Source organism: Chrysemys picta, chromosome 3 (genome assembly GCF_011386835.1).
Source record: "Chrysemys picta bellii isolate R12L10 chromosome 3, ASM1138683v2, whole genome shotgun sequence".
Classification (NCBI taxonomy): Eukaryota; Metazoa; Chordata; order Testudines; family Emydidae; genus Chrysemys; species Chrysemys picta.
The window spans coordinates 637,654-656,403 of NC_088793.1; the positions used below are offsets into that span (position 1 = coordinate 637,654).

The 18,750-nt window shown below is 52.2% G+C and overlaps 1 protein-coding gene across 2 annotated transcripts in view; it reads left to right on the plus strand.

Annotated features, from left to right (window-relative positions):
- NRBP1 (nuclear receptor binding protein 1) overlaps positions 1-18,750 on the plus strand; it is a 74,619-nt gene that overhangs the window by 22,123 nt on the left and 33,746 nt on the right. For both annotated transcript variants that reach the window (XR_010600014.1, XM_065590022.1), the window contains exons 3-7: positions 2,255-2,377; positions 2,885-2,986; positions 3,080-3,169; positions 3,699-3,739; positions 6,781-6,875. Coding sequence is in view for 1 of the 2 variants with exons in the window: in XM_065590022.1 (XP_065446094.1) it covers positions 2,255-2,377; positions 2,885-2,986; positions 3,080-3,169; positions 3,699-3,739; positions 6,781-6,875 (451 nt within the window). In the remaining variant the exon portion in view is untranslated. The remainder of the gene's footprint in view (positions 1-2,254; positions 2,378-2,884; positions 2,987-3,079; positions 3,170-3,698; positions 3,740-6,780; positions 6,876-18,750) is intronic.

The following is an 18,750-nucleotide window of genomic DNA, read 5'->3' on the forward strand; positions in this document are numbered from 1 at the left end:
GTATGAGCAAAGCATCGGGGTGTTGAAATAAGAGTAATAGAAGTGTAGGGCTGGAAGAGATCTCGGAGGTCATCGAGTTCAACCCCCTGTGCTGAGGCAGGACCAAGTAAACCTAGACCATCCCTGACGGGTTTGACCAACCTGTTCCTAAAAACCTCCAGTGTTGGGGATTCCACAATCTCCCTTGGAAGCCTGTTCCAGAGTTTGACTCCCTTGTAGCATGTATTCTTGATGTATAACACCACCACCACCTCCCTTTTTCTCTGCCTCCCTTTCCTGAACAGACTGTACCACTCTGGACCAATAGTGCAGTCAGAAGATTTGCCTCACCAAGTTTCTCATGCTAGTTAGTACATAAGCTAAATTATTACTGAACACTTCTAGTTCTTGTTTGTTCTCTGTACTCCTTGCATTTGTCTATAGACATCCAAGATGTTGAAGAGAGTCCCCCTCTGATTTCCCTCATGTGGCTCCTATTACCCTATTGTAATTTTCCATGATCCCCCCGGCAAGATCAGCTCTCCTGCTGATTTCTCCACCCTTGCTTCCAGAGGCCTGTAGTCACCGCTGCTCTGCTCAGGGTCATATCTGGCAGTACTATAAGTGTGCACGTGGATGAGCAGCATGGGGTGGTGATCAGGGGACAGATGAGCCACGGCACCTTTCTGTAATGGCTCCGATGTGGGCTCTAGGCAGGCAGCCCACCACATGGGACAGCAGGTCAGTAGATCGATACCTCCATACCCCGCAGAAGGGAGTCCCTGACAACTAACTTCCTATGCCGCCTTCTCTTGGGCGCGGTGGCTGTGAGGCTCCCAGCCTTGTGGGGAGGGGGCTCCTCCTCAGCCACTGGGCTCTGCTCCTCACCTGATGTTGCCAGTGCACCATACTGGTACTTGATTATGCTGGGTTGGGGGGTGGAGAATGGTCTACTGCTCCAAGTGGCCAGCAGCCAGTCTACTCCCTGCAGAGTAGACAGTTTCCCTTCTTCCTCTAGTGATACTCTAGTCATGTGTAGTCGGCTACCATCCTCTGTCCCAGATGCTCCCATGTGCATCCCGTTGGTGACGTCCTCTCACTCCCGGATTCTATGCAGACGAGCAACCTCCTCCTGCAGCTCTTACCTACTTGCTGAGCAACTCCACCAACAGATATTTCTCAGACTGGGTGGTTCCACCTGCTTGGCTTGTGGCCGCAGGGACATGCAGGCCATGTTCCTAGTAGATCCTTGTCTGCTGCTGCATGTCATGGGAAAATGTACCTTACCAGTGGCAAGGGCAGGGACTGCAACATTTCCTGCTGCTGTGACTTGCTCTTCCTCAAGTTTCTCTGCTAACTTGCATTCAAGCATCTTGCCCTCACCCTCAGGCTCTCCTTGGCTCTTAAAAGCTTATCTGTACAAATTTCAGAGTAGCAGCCGTGTTAGTCTGTATCCGCAAAAAGAACAGGAGTACTTGTGGCACCTTAGAGACTAACAAATTTATTAGAGCATAAGCTTTCGTGGACTACAGCCCACTTCTTCGGATGCATATCTGTACAAAGACATCTTTATCCATCTCATGCTTTGTCTACTCATCTCGATGCTTCCTTAGAGCTTGTCTGCACACTCTTTGCATATCTCTAGTGCGGGCACACTCACACTGGGTTATAGCTATTCATTGGTAAACCTACTGATGCCAGCGAAGGTACTACCAACCGTTTCAAACTGTTCTACTTAAATTGGTGCAACAACTGTGTAGACAGCTGTGCATCTCCTCCCACTCACAACTGTCTTGATTTCCCTGTGCCTGAAATGCCTTCCCTCCTTCTGTGCTCCAAGCAACATCACTCTCTGCAAATCCCTCCTGACACTTCATCTGCTTGGTTTCCACCTGGGTGTCCTCTCTTCACCCCTTGGATCTGCTTGGGGGCATGACTCTGATAGAACTAGAAATATGATAAATGATACAAACAAATCAATGCCATGGGGCAACCCAAATTGCAAGCTAATGTCTGTGCAAAAAGTTCTCTTCCCTAGAGCATTCCCTACTCTCCCGCTCACATGACTCCTCGTCTGCCTCTACACGTATGGCTTAGAGTGTAGACTCTGCTGGACACAGACCATAACTTACATGAATAACCAAGGCTCAGATTGCACCCTGTGAGTAAGTGGGGTTGAGGCTCTAAGCTCAGTGTAGGAGGAGCTATAGATGAGTGACTGGTGGTGGTGTTTCCTTGCCTTTGGCTTCACATCTGTCCCCATCTGTCTGTCCAGGTGAATCAGCGCAACGTCCCCGGGATTGATAGTGCCTACCTGGCGATGGATACAGAAGAAGGTGTGGAAGTTGTTTGGAATGAAGTTCAATTTTCCGAGCGCAAGAATTTTAAGCTTCAGGAGGTAAGTTAGGGTGGAGGCTGTCCTGCACCTTGTGCCAAGAATGTGTCCTGTGGCTAGGTGGGGATCGTAGACCATGGTGGCTGAGCATAGTTACATAGCATAGAGTTGCAAACCCAGCCTATCTGACAGGAGTGCTGAATTGCTCTGATTCTCCAACTGAAGGTGCAGGCCTCTGGACATGCTTGGAACTGAACTGTGTTGTGCTCCCAGTGCAGAAAGTATGACAGGCTGGTTCTGTCAGGCTCTTCTCCCTGGATGTGGAACATGGTTTGAATCTGTCAATATCAGTGGCCAAATAATGTCCAGCCATAGTTAGGGGGCAAGGCGTGCCGTTTGTATCAAGCACTGGGGTCAGATGCTGCTAGTGTTGGGCACACCAGCTGGAACCATGCCATGGCGTTGGAATGTCTGGGGATTCAGACATAGGGGAAGAGAAGGTTGGGGAATGGATGGGAACTTTCCTTGGCTTAGGACGGTAATGTGGTTCTGCTTTTCTGGTTGTCATAGGAGAAGGTTAAAGCTGTCTTTGACAACCTGATCCAGCTGGAACACTTGAATATTGTGAAATTCCACAAGTACTGGGCTGATGTAAAGGAGAACAAGGCCAGGGTAAGTGGTGTAAGAAGGTCCTCTTATCCACTCACTGGGGATACTGCGGGCTAGAGGGGAAGCAGCAAGTAATGTCTCATCTTGTCCCTGCAGGTGATTTTCATCACAGAGTACATGTCCTCAGGCAGCTTGAAACAGTTCCTGAAGAAGACAAAGAAGAACCACAAGACAATGAATGAAAAGGTAATCTCTCCTCCTGCATGTGTGCCCTGCTTTGACTGGGCACTCTCTCGTCTGGAGAGCTCTTTTCACAGGCCGCTTGCTCATGGTTGGGGGTTGCTCTGTCCCTGCCTGTGGTAGAAGCTCCATTTAGCTGTCATCCGTGGCAAAGTCAGCCAGCATAACTAGGGGTGTGTCTCCAGGAAAGCATCAGGCAGATTGATGCAACTCTGCAGAGGGAATGAGCTAGTTTTGAGAAGTGCACAGATTGTGCACACCTCTCTTGTGTGTACCTGAGTGGAAGAGGGGCTCTGCAGTCATCCTAGAGTACAGAAAGAAGGTGGGGGATTTCTTGATCCCTGCATGAGTGAAGTGGCTGTGTTGAGCATGGGAGTGGGGATCCCACAGTTACCATTCACCAGTACAGCTGGGATGGGCTGGAGCTTAGAGGCTAGGCTGCAGCAGGAGAGGTGCGTTCTTCCCAGATGAGCTGAAATGGCAGCAGTTAGTCCTACTTGCTGATTGTGACTTGTACTTCGCCTTGTATTTGTAGGCCTGGAAGCGCTGGTGCACCCAGATCCTCTCTGCTCTCAGGTAGGTGAAGTAGGGAGATATGCCCTCTGTATGAATGAATTCTGGAGTTCGGCAGCCTGAGCCAGTCTTCCGGATTAGCTGTGGGATGGAAGAGTGCAGCCTACTAATTAGGCAGTCTAGACAAAACTACTCTTACCACTAGACTTGGTTTCAAATATGACAATCTCCTTCCCCCTCCCTCTTCTGCTGGTAATCCTGCCCTCCCACCGACCAGAGGCAGCTTCAGACTGGTCCTCCAGGCAGCTGGGGACCCTGGTCCTGTGAGCCCCAGATTACTTTTTAAGTTGTAAACTCATTCACCATCTCGCTAACAAGTTACAAAACTAGAGTGAAATATTCACCCTTGCAAAGAGGAAGGCCTGAATCATCCCATCACTACCATTTTTCCAAGCACAGATAACCAGAAATAGTTGGGGATCCAGGGAGTCCCTCGGGCTGCTAACTTGGCTAACAAAAGATGCAGGATAGATATAATCTCTACTTCTGGCTCTTTAAAGAGCCTAGGCCAAGGACTGGGGAATAAGTTCCGGAACTGAGGGCTATCTGCTAAGAACCCCTGGTCTAAACTAGGGTTACCATACGTCCGGATTTTCCCGGACATGTCCGGCTTTTTGGACTCCAAATCCCCGTCCGGGGGGAAATCCCAAAAAGCCGGACATGTCCGGGAAAATCGGACATCTGGCCGGGGGCTCGGGGGCCTGGCCGGCGGTGCCGGGCCGGGGGCTCGGCTGGCGGTGCTCGGGGGGGCCCGGGGCCGGGCGGCTCGGCCGGCGGCTCGGGTGCCGGGCCGGGGGCTCGGCCGGCGGTGCTCGGGGGGGGGGCCCGGGGCCGGGCGGCTCGGCCGGCGGCTCGGGTGTCGGGTGCCAGGCCGGGGGCTCGGCCGGCAGTGCTCGGGGGGGGCCCGGGGCCGGGCGGCTCGGCCGGCGGTGCTCGGGGGGGGGGCCCGGGGCCGGGCGGCTCGGCCGGCGGTGCTCGGGGGGGGGGCCCGGGGCCGGGCGGCTCGGCCGGCGGTGCTCGGGGGGGGGGCCCGGGGCCGGGCGGCTCGGCCGGCGGTGCTCGGGGGGGGGGGGGGGCCCGGGGCCGGGCGGCTCGGCCGGCGGTGCTCGGGGGGGGGGGGGCCCGGGGCCGGGCGGCTCGGCCGGCGGTGCTCGGGGGGGGGGGGGGCCCGGGGCCGGGCGGCTCGGCCGGCGGTGCTCGGGGGGGGGGGGGGCCCGGGGCCGGGCGGCTCGGCCGGCGGTGCTCGGGGGGGGGGGGGGCCCGGGGCCGGGCGGCTCGGCCGGCGGTGCTCGGGGGGGGGGGGGCCCGGGGCCGGGCGGCTCGGCCGGCGGTGCTCGGGGGGGGGGGGGCCCGGGGCCGGGCGGCTCGGCCGGCGGTGCTCGGGGGGGGGGGGGGCCCGGGGCCGGGCGGCTCGGCCGGCGGTGCTCGGGGGGGGGGGGGGCCCGGGGCCGGGCGGCTCGGCCGGCGGTGCTCGGGGGGGGGGGGGGCCCGGGGCCGGGCGGCTCGGCCGGCGGTGCTCGGGGGGGGGGGGGGCCCGGGGCCGGGCGGCTCGGCCGGCGGTGCTCGGGGGGGGGGGGGCCCGGGGCCGGGCGGCTCGGCCGGCGGTGCTCGGGGGGGGGGGGGGCCCGGGGCCGGGCGGCTCGGCCGGCGGTGCTCGGGGGGGGGGGGGGCCCGGGGCCGGGCGGCTCGGCCGGCGGTGCTCGGGGGGGGGGGGGGGCCCGGGGCCGGGCGGCTCGGCACCCGGCGGCTCGGGTGCCGGGTGCCGGGCCGGGGGCTCGGCCAGCGGTGCTGGGGGGGCCCGGTGCCGGACCGGGCCGGGGGGCTCGGGTGCCGGGCCGGGTGCCGGCGGTGCTCGGGGGGGCCCGGTGCCGGGCCGGGCCGGGGGGCTCGGCCGGCGGCTCGTGTGCCGGGTGCCGGGCCGGGTGCCGGCGGTGCTCGGGGGGGCCGGGTGCCGGGCCGGGCCGGGGGGCTCGGCCGGCGGCTCGGGTGCCGGGCCGGGTGCCGGCGGTGCTCGGGGGGGCCGGGTGCCGGGCCGGGAGCTCGGGGGACGGGCTGGGGACCTGCGGTGCCGGGGATGGGCCGCGCCTCCTTCCCCCCCCTCTCACACACACACACCCCCCCTCACACACACACACACCCCCCCTCACACACACACACACCCCCCCTCACACACACACACACCCCCCCTCACACACACACACCCCCTTACCTGCTTCAGGCTTCCCGCGACTCAAATGTTCGCGGGAAGCAGGGGAGGGGGCGGAGACTTTGGGGAGGGGGCGGGGTTGGGGAGGGGCTGGGGGCGGGGCTGGGGCCCCTTTAAAGTGTCCTCCTTTTGGAGGCACTAAATATGGTAACCCTATCTAAACACATGCACCCAAAGACAGTCAGCTCTGGGGATTTAGCTTACCTTGGCTGCATGAAAACTGCTGATGTGCAAGGTATAAATATCTAGTAGGCCAAGGTGTGTCTCTACGTACCTGAGACCCAGATCAAGAAGGGCCTATCTGACCTGGGAATGTGCATGTGCTAGACTGCATGCTCTCTGTCTAATGTCTGTACAATACTGGGCACCACCTTGGTTCCCAGTAAATAAGGTCAGAATGGGTGTTCCTTTTGGGGGTGGACTCTGCTTTCAGACTTTGGCTTGCTTCAGTATAATGTCTGAACATCTTTGAAACCCTTGTGGCCCATATTCTAACCATGAGAAGTCAGGACAAGTAATTTTTCTCTCCCTTCCCTTCCCACCCCCTCCCCCATTTGTGGTATCCTGGGCTTTTGGGCTCCAAGAGCTGGTCAGAGATGGTTTCCTTTCCTTCTTTCCTGGGGTCCCTTAGCAGGAGCCAATTTTATTTTGTGTCTTATTCTTTGTCTTCTAACCCAAAGACTGTGCACACCCAGTTCCTGAATTGTATCACCCTGGTATTGTAAATACTCTTGGCATATTGTTCTGGAATGTCGCCTTTCCAGCAGGGCAGGGAGGAGCTGTGGTGTTCCCCTTCCCACTGCACTCTTTTCACTAGTGTTCTGTTCTGAATTTCCAGCTACCTCCACTCCTGTGATCCCCCGATCATCCACGGCAACCTGACCTGTGACACCATCTTTATTCAGCACAATGGACTGATCAAGATTGGGTCAGGTAAGACTCTCCAGAGGTGACCCTCAACAACAAAGCAGTTAACATGGTCAGTCAGTAGTGGGCACCTGGTTCCTGAGCTACTAAGAAGCCATTGGAAGGGATATCTGAGGGAATGGGATATCTAAGTACTAGCACTGCCCCTCCCCAGACTGGGGAGAGGGCTGGGCAGGAGGGTCTGTCCTGCCTCTTCTGTTCCTGGGGCACAGAGGGGCTCGGTGGCACAAATTGCTTTCCCTTCCAGTCAGTTAGGTCTGGGTTTAGTTCGTGTCCCTGAGGCGAGGGATTGAAACTAAAAATGCCACTGGAAAGTCCCAGAGTCTTGGCTCTGGGCAGAGTCCTCAGTTGTTTAAAACTCTCCTCACAATCAGGCCTTCCCCATGGACTACAGTGCCTCTGCCTATTCACACTTAGTCACTCCCCCAGTGCTGTTGATTTTCAAGAACTGCCTGGAAAATTGTCCAGTGAGGCCACATGAGCGCCCTCTTGGGGGCACCAACTGTTCAGAGCCAAAGTTATGGAAGGATTCCGTGGCCCCTACCCCCTTGGTTCCTTTCGCATGGCTAGCTGCTGCCAATGGGGACACAGTTCATCTCGTAGTGATGGCCTTGGCCTGTGCCTAACAGTATTGGTGCACCTGTGCCTTGTCTACCATTGTTCAGACCTCTTGCCTCGCCATGCATGCCAACCTAGAGTCACTCCTTCTGGTCTGGGCCACAGGACGTTGTCTGACTCAGGCTATGCCTCCAAGCGCAAAGGTGCAGAAAATCGGCTTCCAGTCCAGAAAGCCATCCCCGCTGAAATGTGACTCTCAGAAGTTGGACAGGCTTTTCCTAGGGCAGTGAAGAACAATGTGCCTGCTCTCTGCCTTCATCTCAACTGTGTTGCTATTCTTACGGCCTCTAAGACTTTGTCTGCAGCCACGGTGCATTGTCTGCCATCTTGGCATACCACCCTCCAGCTGACAGTGCTGCTGTCTGGTCATTCCATCATCACTAGCAAATCCATCCAAAGGCTTAGGCCCTACCGGATGTATTCAGGCTGACTTGTGACCTGTACCAGTTTGATGCTGCCAGTATTTGGGGACTTGTCCTTTGAACCCGCTTGTTTCACCTGTCGCCTAAAGAGACCATGCAAACATGATCATGCCTGCAGTTTTTGTGGCTGATCCTCCTTCACTGTGCTCCAAAGGGACACTGGGGTCCTCATCTCAAATGTATACCACGCATGGTGTCTGTATTCCTTCCAAATCAGACCACCAAGCTCTGCTTCTCCACGGGGGTTAGACTCCATACAGCAGGTGTCAGAGGCTTTGAACTTGCATAGGATGAAAATGTTGGAAATCCTGTACAGACATTGTATTCCTTGGGGATCACTGCAGAGGGACATCCCCTCCACACCAGTGGATTAGGCTGTGCATTGAGCCCAATTCTCCTTTAGTCAGAGTGGGGAGCTCTCAGGGCCCTGGTGCTGACTCCATTCTTTTTCTGATAAGATCTACATTTGGGAGCACTTCCCAGGAGTTGCATGTCTGATTTCCCCCCTGTTGGCAAACCACTTGCCCACCGTCATTCCCCAAGTTCAGCCCATTGATACTACAGGAAGCCTTAGATACCTTAAAGGAGACTTGACTGGATCTGTGAACTACGCCTCCTACCCTTCCTTCTTGGTAAGAATCGCATGCAGCTGCGGGTTTTCTGACTGAGTCAGCACTTCATTCAGAGAAGGACGCTACTCTTGACTTGGCATTTAGATCTGAGGCTTGATTTGGAAGGACAGTTCTTCGGTCTTTAACACTCCTCCTACGCCTTCCTGGGGTGTACTGCTTGCTGGGCTCCCACAAATTAGACTATGCAGAGGCTGCCTTGAAGAAGGTTGCCATAGGTCTTTGAGTGTCGCCTCTGCATAGTTCTGCTGCCTGTCTGCCTTTGCCTGGGTTTTGTTTCTCTAGTGTGTATTGAAGGAAGTGAAGCAGTTGGAACCCTGCAGCCTTTCTAAGGACAGCGTAGCGCGAAGGTGCACAAGTGGTCTAACAGGTTGCGCTTTCTAAAAGATCTTCCCCCAGCACTGAGGGTATATCCCATAAGCGTGAATATGCAGAGGCAACACTCAGAATTAGTTACTAGTAGGCAGCCACTCACAACTACAGCTTGTCCTGCCTGGGACCTTTTTTCCTTTTTCCTTCCGTACAGAAGAAGAATGATCGGAATCTCTCCGATGGAAGCATTTCTTTTAAGTAAAGGAGATGAACACTAAAATGGGGCTATGGTCATAAAAGCTCCCCTCTGTATAGTAGCTCTCATCCAGCGTGCCCTAGAGTCAGAGCTCAGTGACCACATTCCCACTCCTACAGCGCCCACACAGCTATGGGAGAGAATAGTTAAGTGCATTCCAACTGCGTGATCTCTCTTCCCTCTGACTATGGGAGCCAGCCAAACCAGTGTGACACTCAGATCCTAGGGGCAGTTTATGGTACTCTAGGATCCTTCAGGCAATAAACATGGAACCTATGTTGCCATTTAGTCATTTTTCAGGGACTAGCCAAACGTTGAGAGCCCTTACTGTCCTGTGTGTAAGTGAAAGGAGTCAGTAAGCAGTTCAGTTCTGACCGTGTGAGGGGGAGCAGTGACTGGCAATGCACAGAAAAGCAGAACTCCGATGCCCCGTGCTGTCCCTCACTGCACTGCCGTGTTAGAACAGCAGGGCACGAAAGTGAGAGCAGGTTCCGTTCTTTGGGCTGAAGCAGCGGGTGAAGCTGGCACTGGAGAGTAGTGGAGCAGGAGGATGGGGGAAGCCGCCCCGTTGCCCTGTTTAAAGGAAGAACGCACAACCCCAGCTGGGATGGAAGTGTTAAAGGTGGAGGGTGCTTCTGACTCCTTTAAATAATGTAACGCTATCGATTGGGTGCTGGAGCCTCTAGTGCAGCGGCAGGAGCCAAGGCAGCTTACTGCCTGCCGGGCAGCCTTGTTCCACAGTGCTCCCTGTGCAATATTTGGAGTTGTAGCATGTGCAGTGGCAGGACTGGTCCAGCTCCACATGCAGTCCTGGAGCAATACAATCCCTTTTCTTCACCCATTCTTCCCAGGCATCCTGACGGGGAGCTGGGACTTGCAAGAAGCCCAGTATCAGTGTCTCAGAAACTGGTTGTTGGAGGGTGGGGGGAGTGATAAGCGGCAAAGCAGAAAATAGAGCTGTGGATGTAGGGGGTGATCGGAGACCGAGATGGGTTGGTGTGGGATAGTGATAGGTGTAGTGCTGGGGCAGCAGTCCATCTGTTCCTGAGCCCATGTGGTCCTTTGCTCACATAAACAGTGGGTTTAGGGTGGGCAGAGAGGGGAGTCATTAAGGCACAGGGAGCAAGGGGACTGGGAAGGCTGCGGCCAGAGCAGGGAGGTCAGTCAGAATGCTGGGGGGAAGAGGGGGGAGAGAATGTTTTGAGCTACTCTGTGAACTGCTTGTGTTCAGTTGAAATCACCTAGAAATAAAAGCTGCCCACTTCCCTGTGCATTTCACCAGGTGATGTTCCCAGAGACCCCATCTTACTGTCAGGAGGGCCCTGTGGTTCGGATGGCGGTTGCCTTTCCTCTGGCATTGGCTGCAGTGATTATAATCTCTCCGATGATGCAGGGGGCTTTCTTTTCAAAACGCAGCTTGCTTCTGAAGCGGTTGGTGGCCTGGAGAGCCTTTGGGTGGGTCGGGGGAGAAAGGAGCCAGGATGGCAGAGGTTGGGGTGGTGCTGTCAAGGAGGAGGGAGATTCTGGGGATTTGCTAGGTTGGACCTAAGGCGCTGTCAGGCAGGGCCCTTTAGGGCGGAAGCGGGGAGAAGAATGTGATGTGAACTGGGAGCTCCAGTGTGGAGTATGGCTGGGGGCTTTTCTTTCCAGGTTCACAGACTTTTTGGGAGTCACTTTGTGGGTGTTAGCAGAGACCTGAGCTCAGGGGGCTGTGAATGTGAGAGCCAGCCTGTGGTAGCTCTGTAGGTGCATCATTGGGAAGTGTTTGCTCTGGGTGAGCAATACCTTGCACAGGGCAGCTTTTAAATGCATAGCAGAATTGGAAACTCTTAAACTGAAGTCTGGGCCTGCTGTCGAATTCTGGGGCTGCCCTCAGTGAAATTTAACTGCGTGGCATATGGTGCTCCCCCAAAAGATTAAATAGTCATTTCTACAGTGGCTGGGTGTGGGTGGCTTTGGAACATGTTGAACGCAAGGGCTGTGGGGGTAGCTTCGTGGGAGCATCCCAAATATATTTGTAGAGCCTGACTTGGGCCATTCACCACTTGCAACAAGTACCTTTTTGTCCTCTAAACGGGCTTGCTGGGCTCTTGGTTGGATGCAGCCAGTGTGTCTCTGTATACCCCAGCCGCCACTAAATCCCTGCTGTGGGTGCTCGGGGAACATGGGACTTGACCTGAAGTTTGTGTTCATCCGGGCAGCAAAACAAATTGAGTGCAAGGCCTGTGGTATGGGAGCGACTGCTAAAATCCATGTAGGTGTTAGCTCTGCTCCCAGCAACATGCTGCCCATATCTGCCCACTGAGTGTGGGCACAGGGACTGGACAATGGTGGCTGAGTGACATGGTTGGAATTCCAGCCTCCTCAAAAGCCGAGAGCCCCGAACATAATGCCTTGGTCAGTGTGAGAGGCCCCCAGAGCCCACCTCTCCTTTGCCCCTCTGCAGTTCTTGGTGCGTAGAGGCATCGTGCTCCTGGCTTCGCGTCAGCAGGTGTAAGGGCTATTGAGAGGGCAGCCAGCCTCTTCCTTTTGTCCCTGTTTTGCCGTGGTTCTACCCAGCTGTCTGTATTGATGTGAAGTGCTTGCTGTTTCATCAACTCATCGACTTCTATCTTGTTTTACTTCCCGCTTACGGGCTGCTCTGTTACCAACAGTCTTTCATAGGATTTTTGCTAATGGTGAGCAAACTTCTCCGCTCCTGTGATGTGACTGTGTCACTATATATATAATGTTCATTATATATATAGATAGATATATAATATATTATAACTTATATATACGGTGTTCCCTTGCTATAAGGCTGGTGTATAAAACGGTCCAGCATAGGCCCCCCTACCAACAATAGCCCTGTTCTGTGCTGGGAGATAGTCTATTCCTTGTGCTCCCAGCCAAAGCCTTACAGAGAGGGACACTGCCTTGTGTGAAGTCTTCTAAATGTTAGTTCTGTCCCTTCTCCTTGTTCTTAGACTGCACTAGTCTGTGGCCCCCATTGCATGCCAGCTCCTGCATGTCAAGCGAGATAAATGCATTGTTCTGACTGCTCAAAGCCAAGCTCTCCATGTACATCCGGCTCTTACCTGCTGCTGCTGCTCTGCAGGGCTTGGCTGAGGGCCAGACTTAGACCAGACTCTGCTTCTTGCTCGGACACCCCGCCGCTTGCCTGTAGCTTCGTTAATCCCATAGACATTTTGTTTTCAATCTGAATGTCTCAATGAAATGTGTTCTGCACCTGGTGGCTAGACAGATCTTCCACCCAAGTGAGCCCTGGCTGTGAAATGAGGCCCATCTATCCCTAGCCAGGCTTTTGGCGTTCAGTGAGCTCACCCGAGCTCACCTGCGTGTTTGTGGGCAGGGAGTTTGCTGAAGCTTTTGGGTGGAGCAATGGGAGGGGCTGTTGGATTGCCCCCTTGCTTTGCTTAGTTTATAACCATGTTGGGTTTGACATGAGGGAAACAAACGAGGAGTTCACCCTTAGTGATCCTGTTCCACCTTCTGTCAAACGGGAATGAGTATTGGGCAATGCTCCGCTTTCCCCTAACCCTAATCACCACCACTTAAGGGCCTGTCAGAATAAACTCTATGGGTTCCCCATGTCTGCAGATGTTTTACAGTAGGGGTAGACCAAAGCCTCTCCCAAGGTGGCTGATCCTGAGTCCCATTGGGTTAATGGTGAAGTTATTGGACATCATGTGGTCTTAGCAGTATGGCAGATCTCCTCCTCTTTCCAGAGGCTGACCTGCGAGGGAGCTAGGAATTAGGTGGCACCATATTGTACTGAGAGTCTGGCTCTGAAGGGTCAAGTGACTGGACAAATCCCTCTCCGCAGCAGGCTGCTCAAGTCGGGGGGCAAGGTGGGGCACACAGGAAGCGCAGTCTCAGTAAGCACGTTACGGCACTACAATGGGGACAAAATGCAGCCTGTTGTTGTGAGCAGCTTCACCACCATCACCCAGAAAATCCTTCTGCACTGGGCACTGATCGCCCACCTAATGGCTGCAGGGCTTGGAGCCCTCAGGAGGTGTTACTGCTAACGCTTCATAGTTATTACACCATCCTGCCTATAAACAAAACCAAGATTTCAACTGATAACGTAAGGCAGTGCCCCCTGGGAAATGCTGTCTTGTCAGCTACTCAGTGGTCTTGGAGACACCTGCGAAGGGGGGAAAAAACCTCATGGGACCTCAGTTTTGCTGCCACAGCCCTGAGACCTCCTTCGAACCCCAGGCGTTCTCAGCCAGTCTCTTGAGAGCTAGACCAAAAGACTGGAATGAGTTTTACTGCATTATCCCTGCACACTTTTGGCTCGTGAGAGCTGGGAATTAGGCTCCTCAGTCACTTGGGTGCACTTGAAAATGTTAGCCAGTGTGTAGCTGTTCTCCATGCATCCAGTTGGACTTGGTCATTTTTTCCACTCTTTGAATTTGTCACCTGGTGTTCAGAGTATGTCAGATTGTCATTTTCATATCTCTAACAGGCGGCATGTAAGTAGCATTTGTCAGTGCACAGTGCAAGTGTTTAGTGTTGCAAGAGCTAGGACAGACTAAACAATCCCAGTTCCCTCAGCCTCTCCTCATAAGTCATGTGCTCCAGCCCCCTGATCATTTTTGTTGCCCTCCACTGGACTCTTTCCAATTTTTCCACATCCTTCTTGTAGTGTGGGGCCCAAAACTGGACACAGTACTCCAGATGAGGCCTCACCAATGTCGAATAGAGGGGAATGATCACGTCCCTCCATCTGCTGGCAATGCCCCTACTTATACAGCCCAAAATGCCGTTAACCTTCTTGGCAACAAGAGCACACTGTTGACTTATATCCAGCTTCTCGTCCACTGTAACCCCTAGGTCCTTTTCTGCAGAACTGCTTCCCAGCCATTCGATCCCTAGTCTGTAGCAGTGCATGGGATTCTTCCGTCCGAAGTGCAGGACTCTGTACTTGTCCTTATTGAACCTCATCAGGTTTCTTTTGGCCCAGTCCTCCAATTTGTCTAGGTCCCTCTGTATCCTATCCCTACCCTCCACCGTATCTACCACTCCTTCCAGTTTAGTGTCATCTGCAAACTAGCTGAGAGTGCAGTCCACACCATCCTCCAGATCGTTAATGAAGATATTGAACAAAACCGGCCTCAGGACCGACCCTTGGGGCACTCCGCTTGATACCGGCTGCCAACTAGACATGGAACCATTGATCACTACCCGTTGAGCCCGATGATCTAGCCAGCTTTCTATCCACCTTACAGTCCATTCATCCAGTCCATACTTCTTTAACTTGGCGGCAAGAATACTGTGGGAGACCGTATCAAAAGCTTTGCTAAAGTCAAGGAATAACACATCCACTGCTTTCCCCTCATCCACAGAGCCAGTTATCTCATCATAGAAGGCAATTAGGTTAGTCAGGCATGACTTGCCCTTGGCGAATCCATGCTGACTGTTCCTGATCATTTTCCTCTCCTCTAAGTGCTTCATAATTGATTCCTTGAGGACCTGCTCCATGATTTTTCCAGGGACTGAGGTGAGACTGACTGGCCTGTAGTTCCCCGGATCCTCCTTCTTCCCTTTTTTAAAGATGGGCACTACATTAGCCTTTTCCCAGTCATCCAGGACCTCCCCCGATCGCCATGAGTTTTCAAAAATAATGGCCAATGGTTCTGCAATCACATTCGCCAACTCCTTTAGCACCCTCGGATGCAGCGCATCCGGCCCCATGGACTTGTGCTCATCCAGTTTTTTTAAATAGTCCCAAACCACTTCTTTCTCCACAGATGGCTGGTCACCTCCTCCCCATACTGTGCTGCCCAGTGCAGTAGTCTGGGAGCTGACCTTGTTTGTGAAGACAGAGGCAAAAAAAGCATTGAGTATGTTAGCTTTTTCCGCATCCGCTGTCACTAGGTTGCCTCCCTCATTCAGTAAGGGGCCCACACTTTCCTTGACCTTCTTCTTGTTGCTAACATACCTGAAGAAACCCTTCTTGTTACTCTTAATATCCCTTGCTAGCTGCAACTCCAAGTATGATTTGGCCTTCCTGATTTCACTCCTGCATGCCTAAGCCATATTTTTATACTCCTCCCTGGTCATTTGTCCAATCTTCCACTTCTTGTAAGCTTCTTTTTTGTGTATAAAATCAGTAAGGATTTCACTGTTAAGCCAAGCTGGTCGCCTGCCATATTTACTATTCTTTCTACACATCAGGATATTTTTTTCCTGCAACCTCAATAAGGATTCTTTAAAATACAGCCAGCTCTCCTGGACTCCTTTCTCCTTCATGTTATTCTCCCAGGGGATCCTGCCCATCAGTTCCTTGAGGGAGTCAAAGTCTGCTTTTCTAAAGTCCAGGGTAAATATTTTGCTGCTCTCCTTTCTTCCTTGTGTCAGCATCCTGAACTCAACTATCTCATGGTCACTGCCTCCCAGGTTCCCATCCGCTTTGGCTTCCACTACTAATTCTTCCCTGTTTGCGAGCAGCAGGTCAAGAAGAGCTCTGCCCCTAGTTGGTTCCTCTAGCACTTGCACCAGGAAATTGTCCCCTACACTTTCCAAAAACTTCCTGGATTGTCTGTGCACCGCAGTATTGCTCTCCCAGCAGATATCAGGGTGATTAAAGTCTCCCATGAGAACCAGGGCTTGTGATCTCGTAACCAGAAGAAAGCCTCGTCCACCTCATCCCCCTGGTCTGGTGGTCTATAGCAGACTCAGACCACGACATCACCCTTGTTGCTCACACTTCTAAACTTAACCCAGAGACTCAGGTTTTTCTGCAGTTTCATACTGGAGCTCTGAGCAATCATACTGCTCTCTGACATACAATGCAACTCCCCCACCTTTTCTGTCCTGCCTGTCCTTCCTGAACAGTTTATATCCATCTATGACAGTACTCCAGTCATGTGATTTATCCCACCAGGTCTCTGTTATTTCAATCACATCATAATTCCTTGACTGTGCCAGGACTTCCAGTTCTCCCTGCTTGTTTCCTAGGCTTCTTGCATTTGTGTTATAGGCACTTAAGATAACTTGCTGATTGTCCTGCTTTCTCAGTCTGAGACAGGAGTCCTCCCCTCTCGCGCTCTCCTGCTCGTGCTTCCTCTTGGCATCCCACTTACCTCAGGGATTTGTTCTCCCTCCCCCGGTGAACCTAGTTTAAAGCCCTCCTCACTAGGTTAGCCAGCCTGCTTGTGAAGATGCTCTTCCCTCTCTTCGTTAAGTGGAGCCATCTCTGCCTAACACTCCTCCTTCTTGGAACACCATCCCATGGTCAAAGAATCCAAAGCCTTCTCTCCGACACCACCTGCGTAGCCATTCATTGACTTCCACGATTCGATAATCTCTACCCAGACCTTTTCCCTGCACAGGGAGGATGGAGGAGAACACCACTTGCGCCTCAAACTCCTTTATCCTTTAGCTCATGACCATAGAATCATAGAATCATAGAATATCAGAGTTGGAAGGGACCTCAAGAGGTCATCTAGTCCAACCCCCTGCTCAAAGCAGGACCAATTCCCAGCACCCAGACCACATTGTTCTTGACCTAATGACAAACTCAGATAGACATAGGACAGTGATATGTTCAATTAAACTGTTGCCAAGAACCCAGAGATCATTAAAGAACTGAAACTATCAGATTATACAGAGCCTTCGCCTGATACCACTTGTGTTGAACACACAATATTCAGGGATGTGGCAGAAACAATAAGGATAAATGTATATCTGTAGAATCCTAGGAGGGGAGATAATGATCCAAATAGAACATACCAGAGCTATGAAAACATTGGAACTAAAAGAACACTCACTCCTACATGGAAATGACTAACACGCATGATCAAAGTGATAGGTGAGCGTAGCAACAGAGCGAGTGAATGGACTATTGTTTAAGAGCTTTCTACTTTTGTCCAAGTAATCAAGCCAGTGCAGCTTTGGCCTGGCAGCTAAATAACATGTTCATTTCTGAAAATCTACAAAGGGTACTAGCCATACCAGCCCATTCCACAGGGAACGATTTGCCAAGTACTTACGAGGCCTTATCCTAAACTTCTGGAAATGCTCATTAGGAACCAATTATAGAGCAGACCTCTTCCTAGTTTAGCTGAGGAAGAAGCTGAAGCAAAGATGTATTGAGCCCCAAGAATTCAAGCAAGTGATTTTTAAACTTAAAAAGCTCGTTTTACAAAAAAGCACCATCTGTAAAGATGGGAAAGAATTTTAATATCAAACTTATAGAAGAGTAAAATAACCATGGAAACGCTGCATCATGTTAAATGTGAGAAATGTAAACGCCACCTGACTGGATCTGTGGAAGGCACACAGCTGACTCCAATTTGTGTTGGAAAGTCTATGGTGTCTTTGGCACAGTAGCCTGCACAGAGTGGAAGACCGGCAATCCCTGCATTCTGGGGAAGGTTTAAAACCTAATTGTAGAGACTGCACAAATTAAATACCCTATTGTGACACACGGTACCTCAAAATAGCACGCTGGAACTCCCATATTGACCACTATAATATGATTGATACTTCTGTTTGGTGTCCTCTGCCTCTGTATTGCCACTGACAGCAACACTAAACTATGTACACATTATGGACTGCACACAACATAAATCCCACCCCTTGATCCTAATGATGCACAAGTTATACAGTAGAATTTGGGAAGTGATGGCGGGATGTCTGTCTTGGGAAGAGAGAGACCTAATCGTCAGAATCCTTTTTCACGAATATGTTGTCAGAGGTCATGCTGCTGTGTCAGCTTAAATCACTCCAACTTTGTACTTTCTCAACACCAACATTAACACCCACAAAATAGTTTCCAGGTTCTGAAACAAACTAGATGCTCCATAAATTGTCGTTAAACTTATTCAGAATCATAGATTTTATTTTTAAGACGAGACAATTAAATCAGGTTTGACAGTCTGTATATTACAGGCCACAGAACTTCATCCAGTATTGAGTAATGACTGAAGCATATCTTCCAGAAAAGCATCTCTCATTCATTCAATGTGTGGCCCACATATTTACTGCACACCATCCAAACCCTGCACTGAATACACTATTTATTTATTCATTCATTCGTGGGTTTTCTATGGCACTCTTATAATTGAACCTTAGTTCTTTACAAGGATTAATCCATTTTTCACCACGTCCCTGAGAGATGGTGGTATCCCCATTTTACACATGGGGTTCTGAGGCACAGATTAAAGCCCAAACTGTCAAGTGTCAGCTAATTCTGGGTGCTCCGTTTTGAGAAGCGATGGGCCTCAGTCGTCAGACTAAGCATTTTATAGGACTTTACCTGTTCAGAGGAGAGCTCTCGTTGATTTCAGTTGCAACTGTGAGCGTTAGCCCTTCTGTAAATCAGATCCTGGGTGACTAAGTTGAGTACCCAGAAAATGGGAAACAGTGGCCCAGCTGTGAAAGGTTTGGTGTCTGTAACTGGCCCAGCTTCATGTAGTTTCTCTGTGTGGCAGAGGCATGGATAGAATCCAGTTCCCCAGGGCAGCATTCAGTTGCTTTAACCATGAGACTGTGGTTTCTTTTTCTGCAATCCCCTGCCTCATTCAGTACGTACCTTGCAGCTCCTGCAAATGATGAGGCATTGGTCCTGTAGACAACAGCCTCATTCACTGCACATCCCTGATTCATTCCCAGAGCAAGTCTGTCCAGTG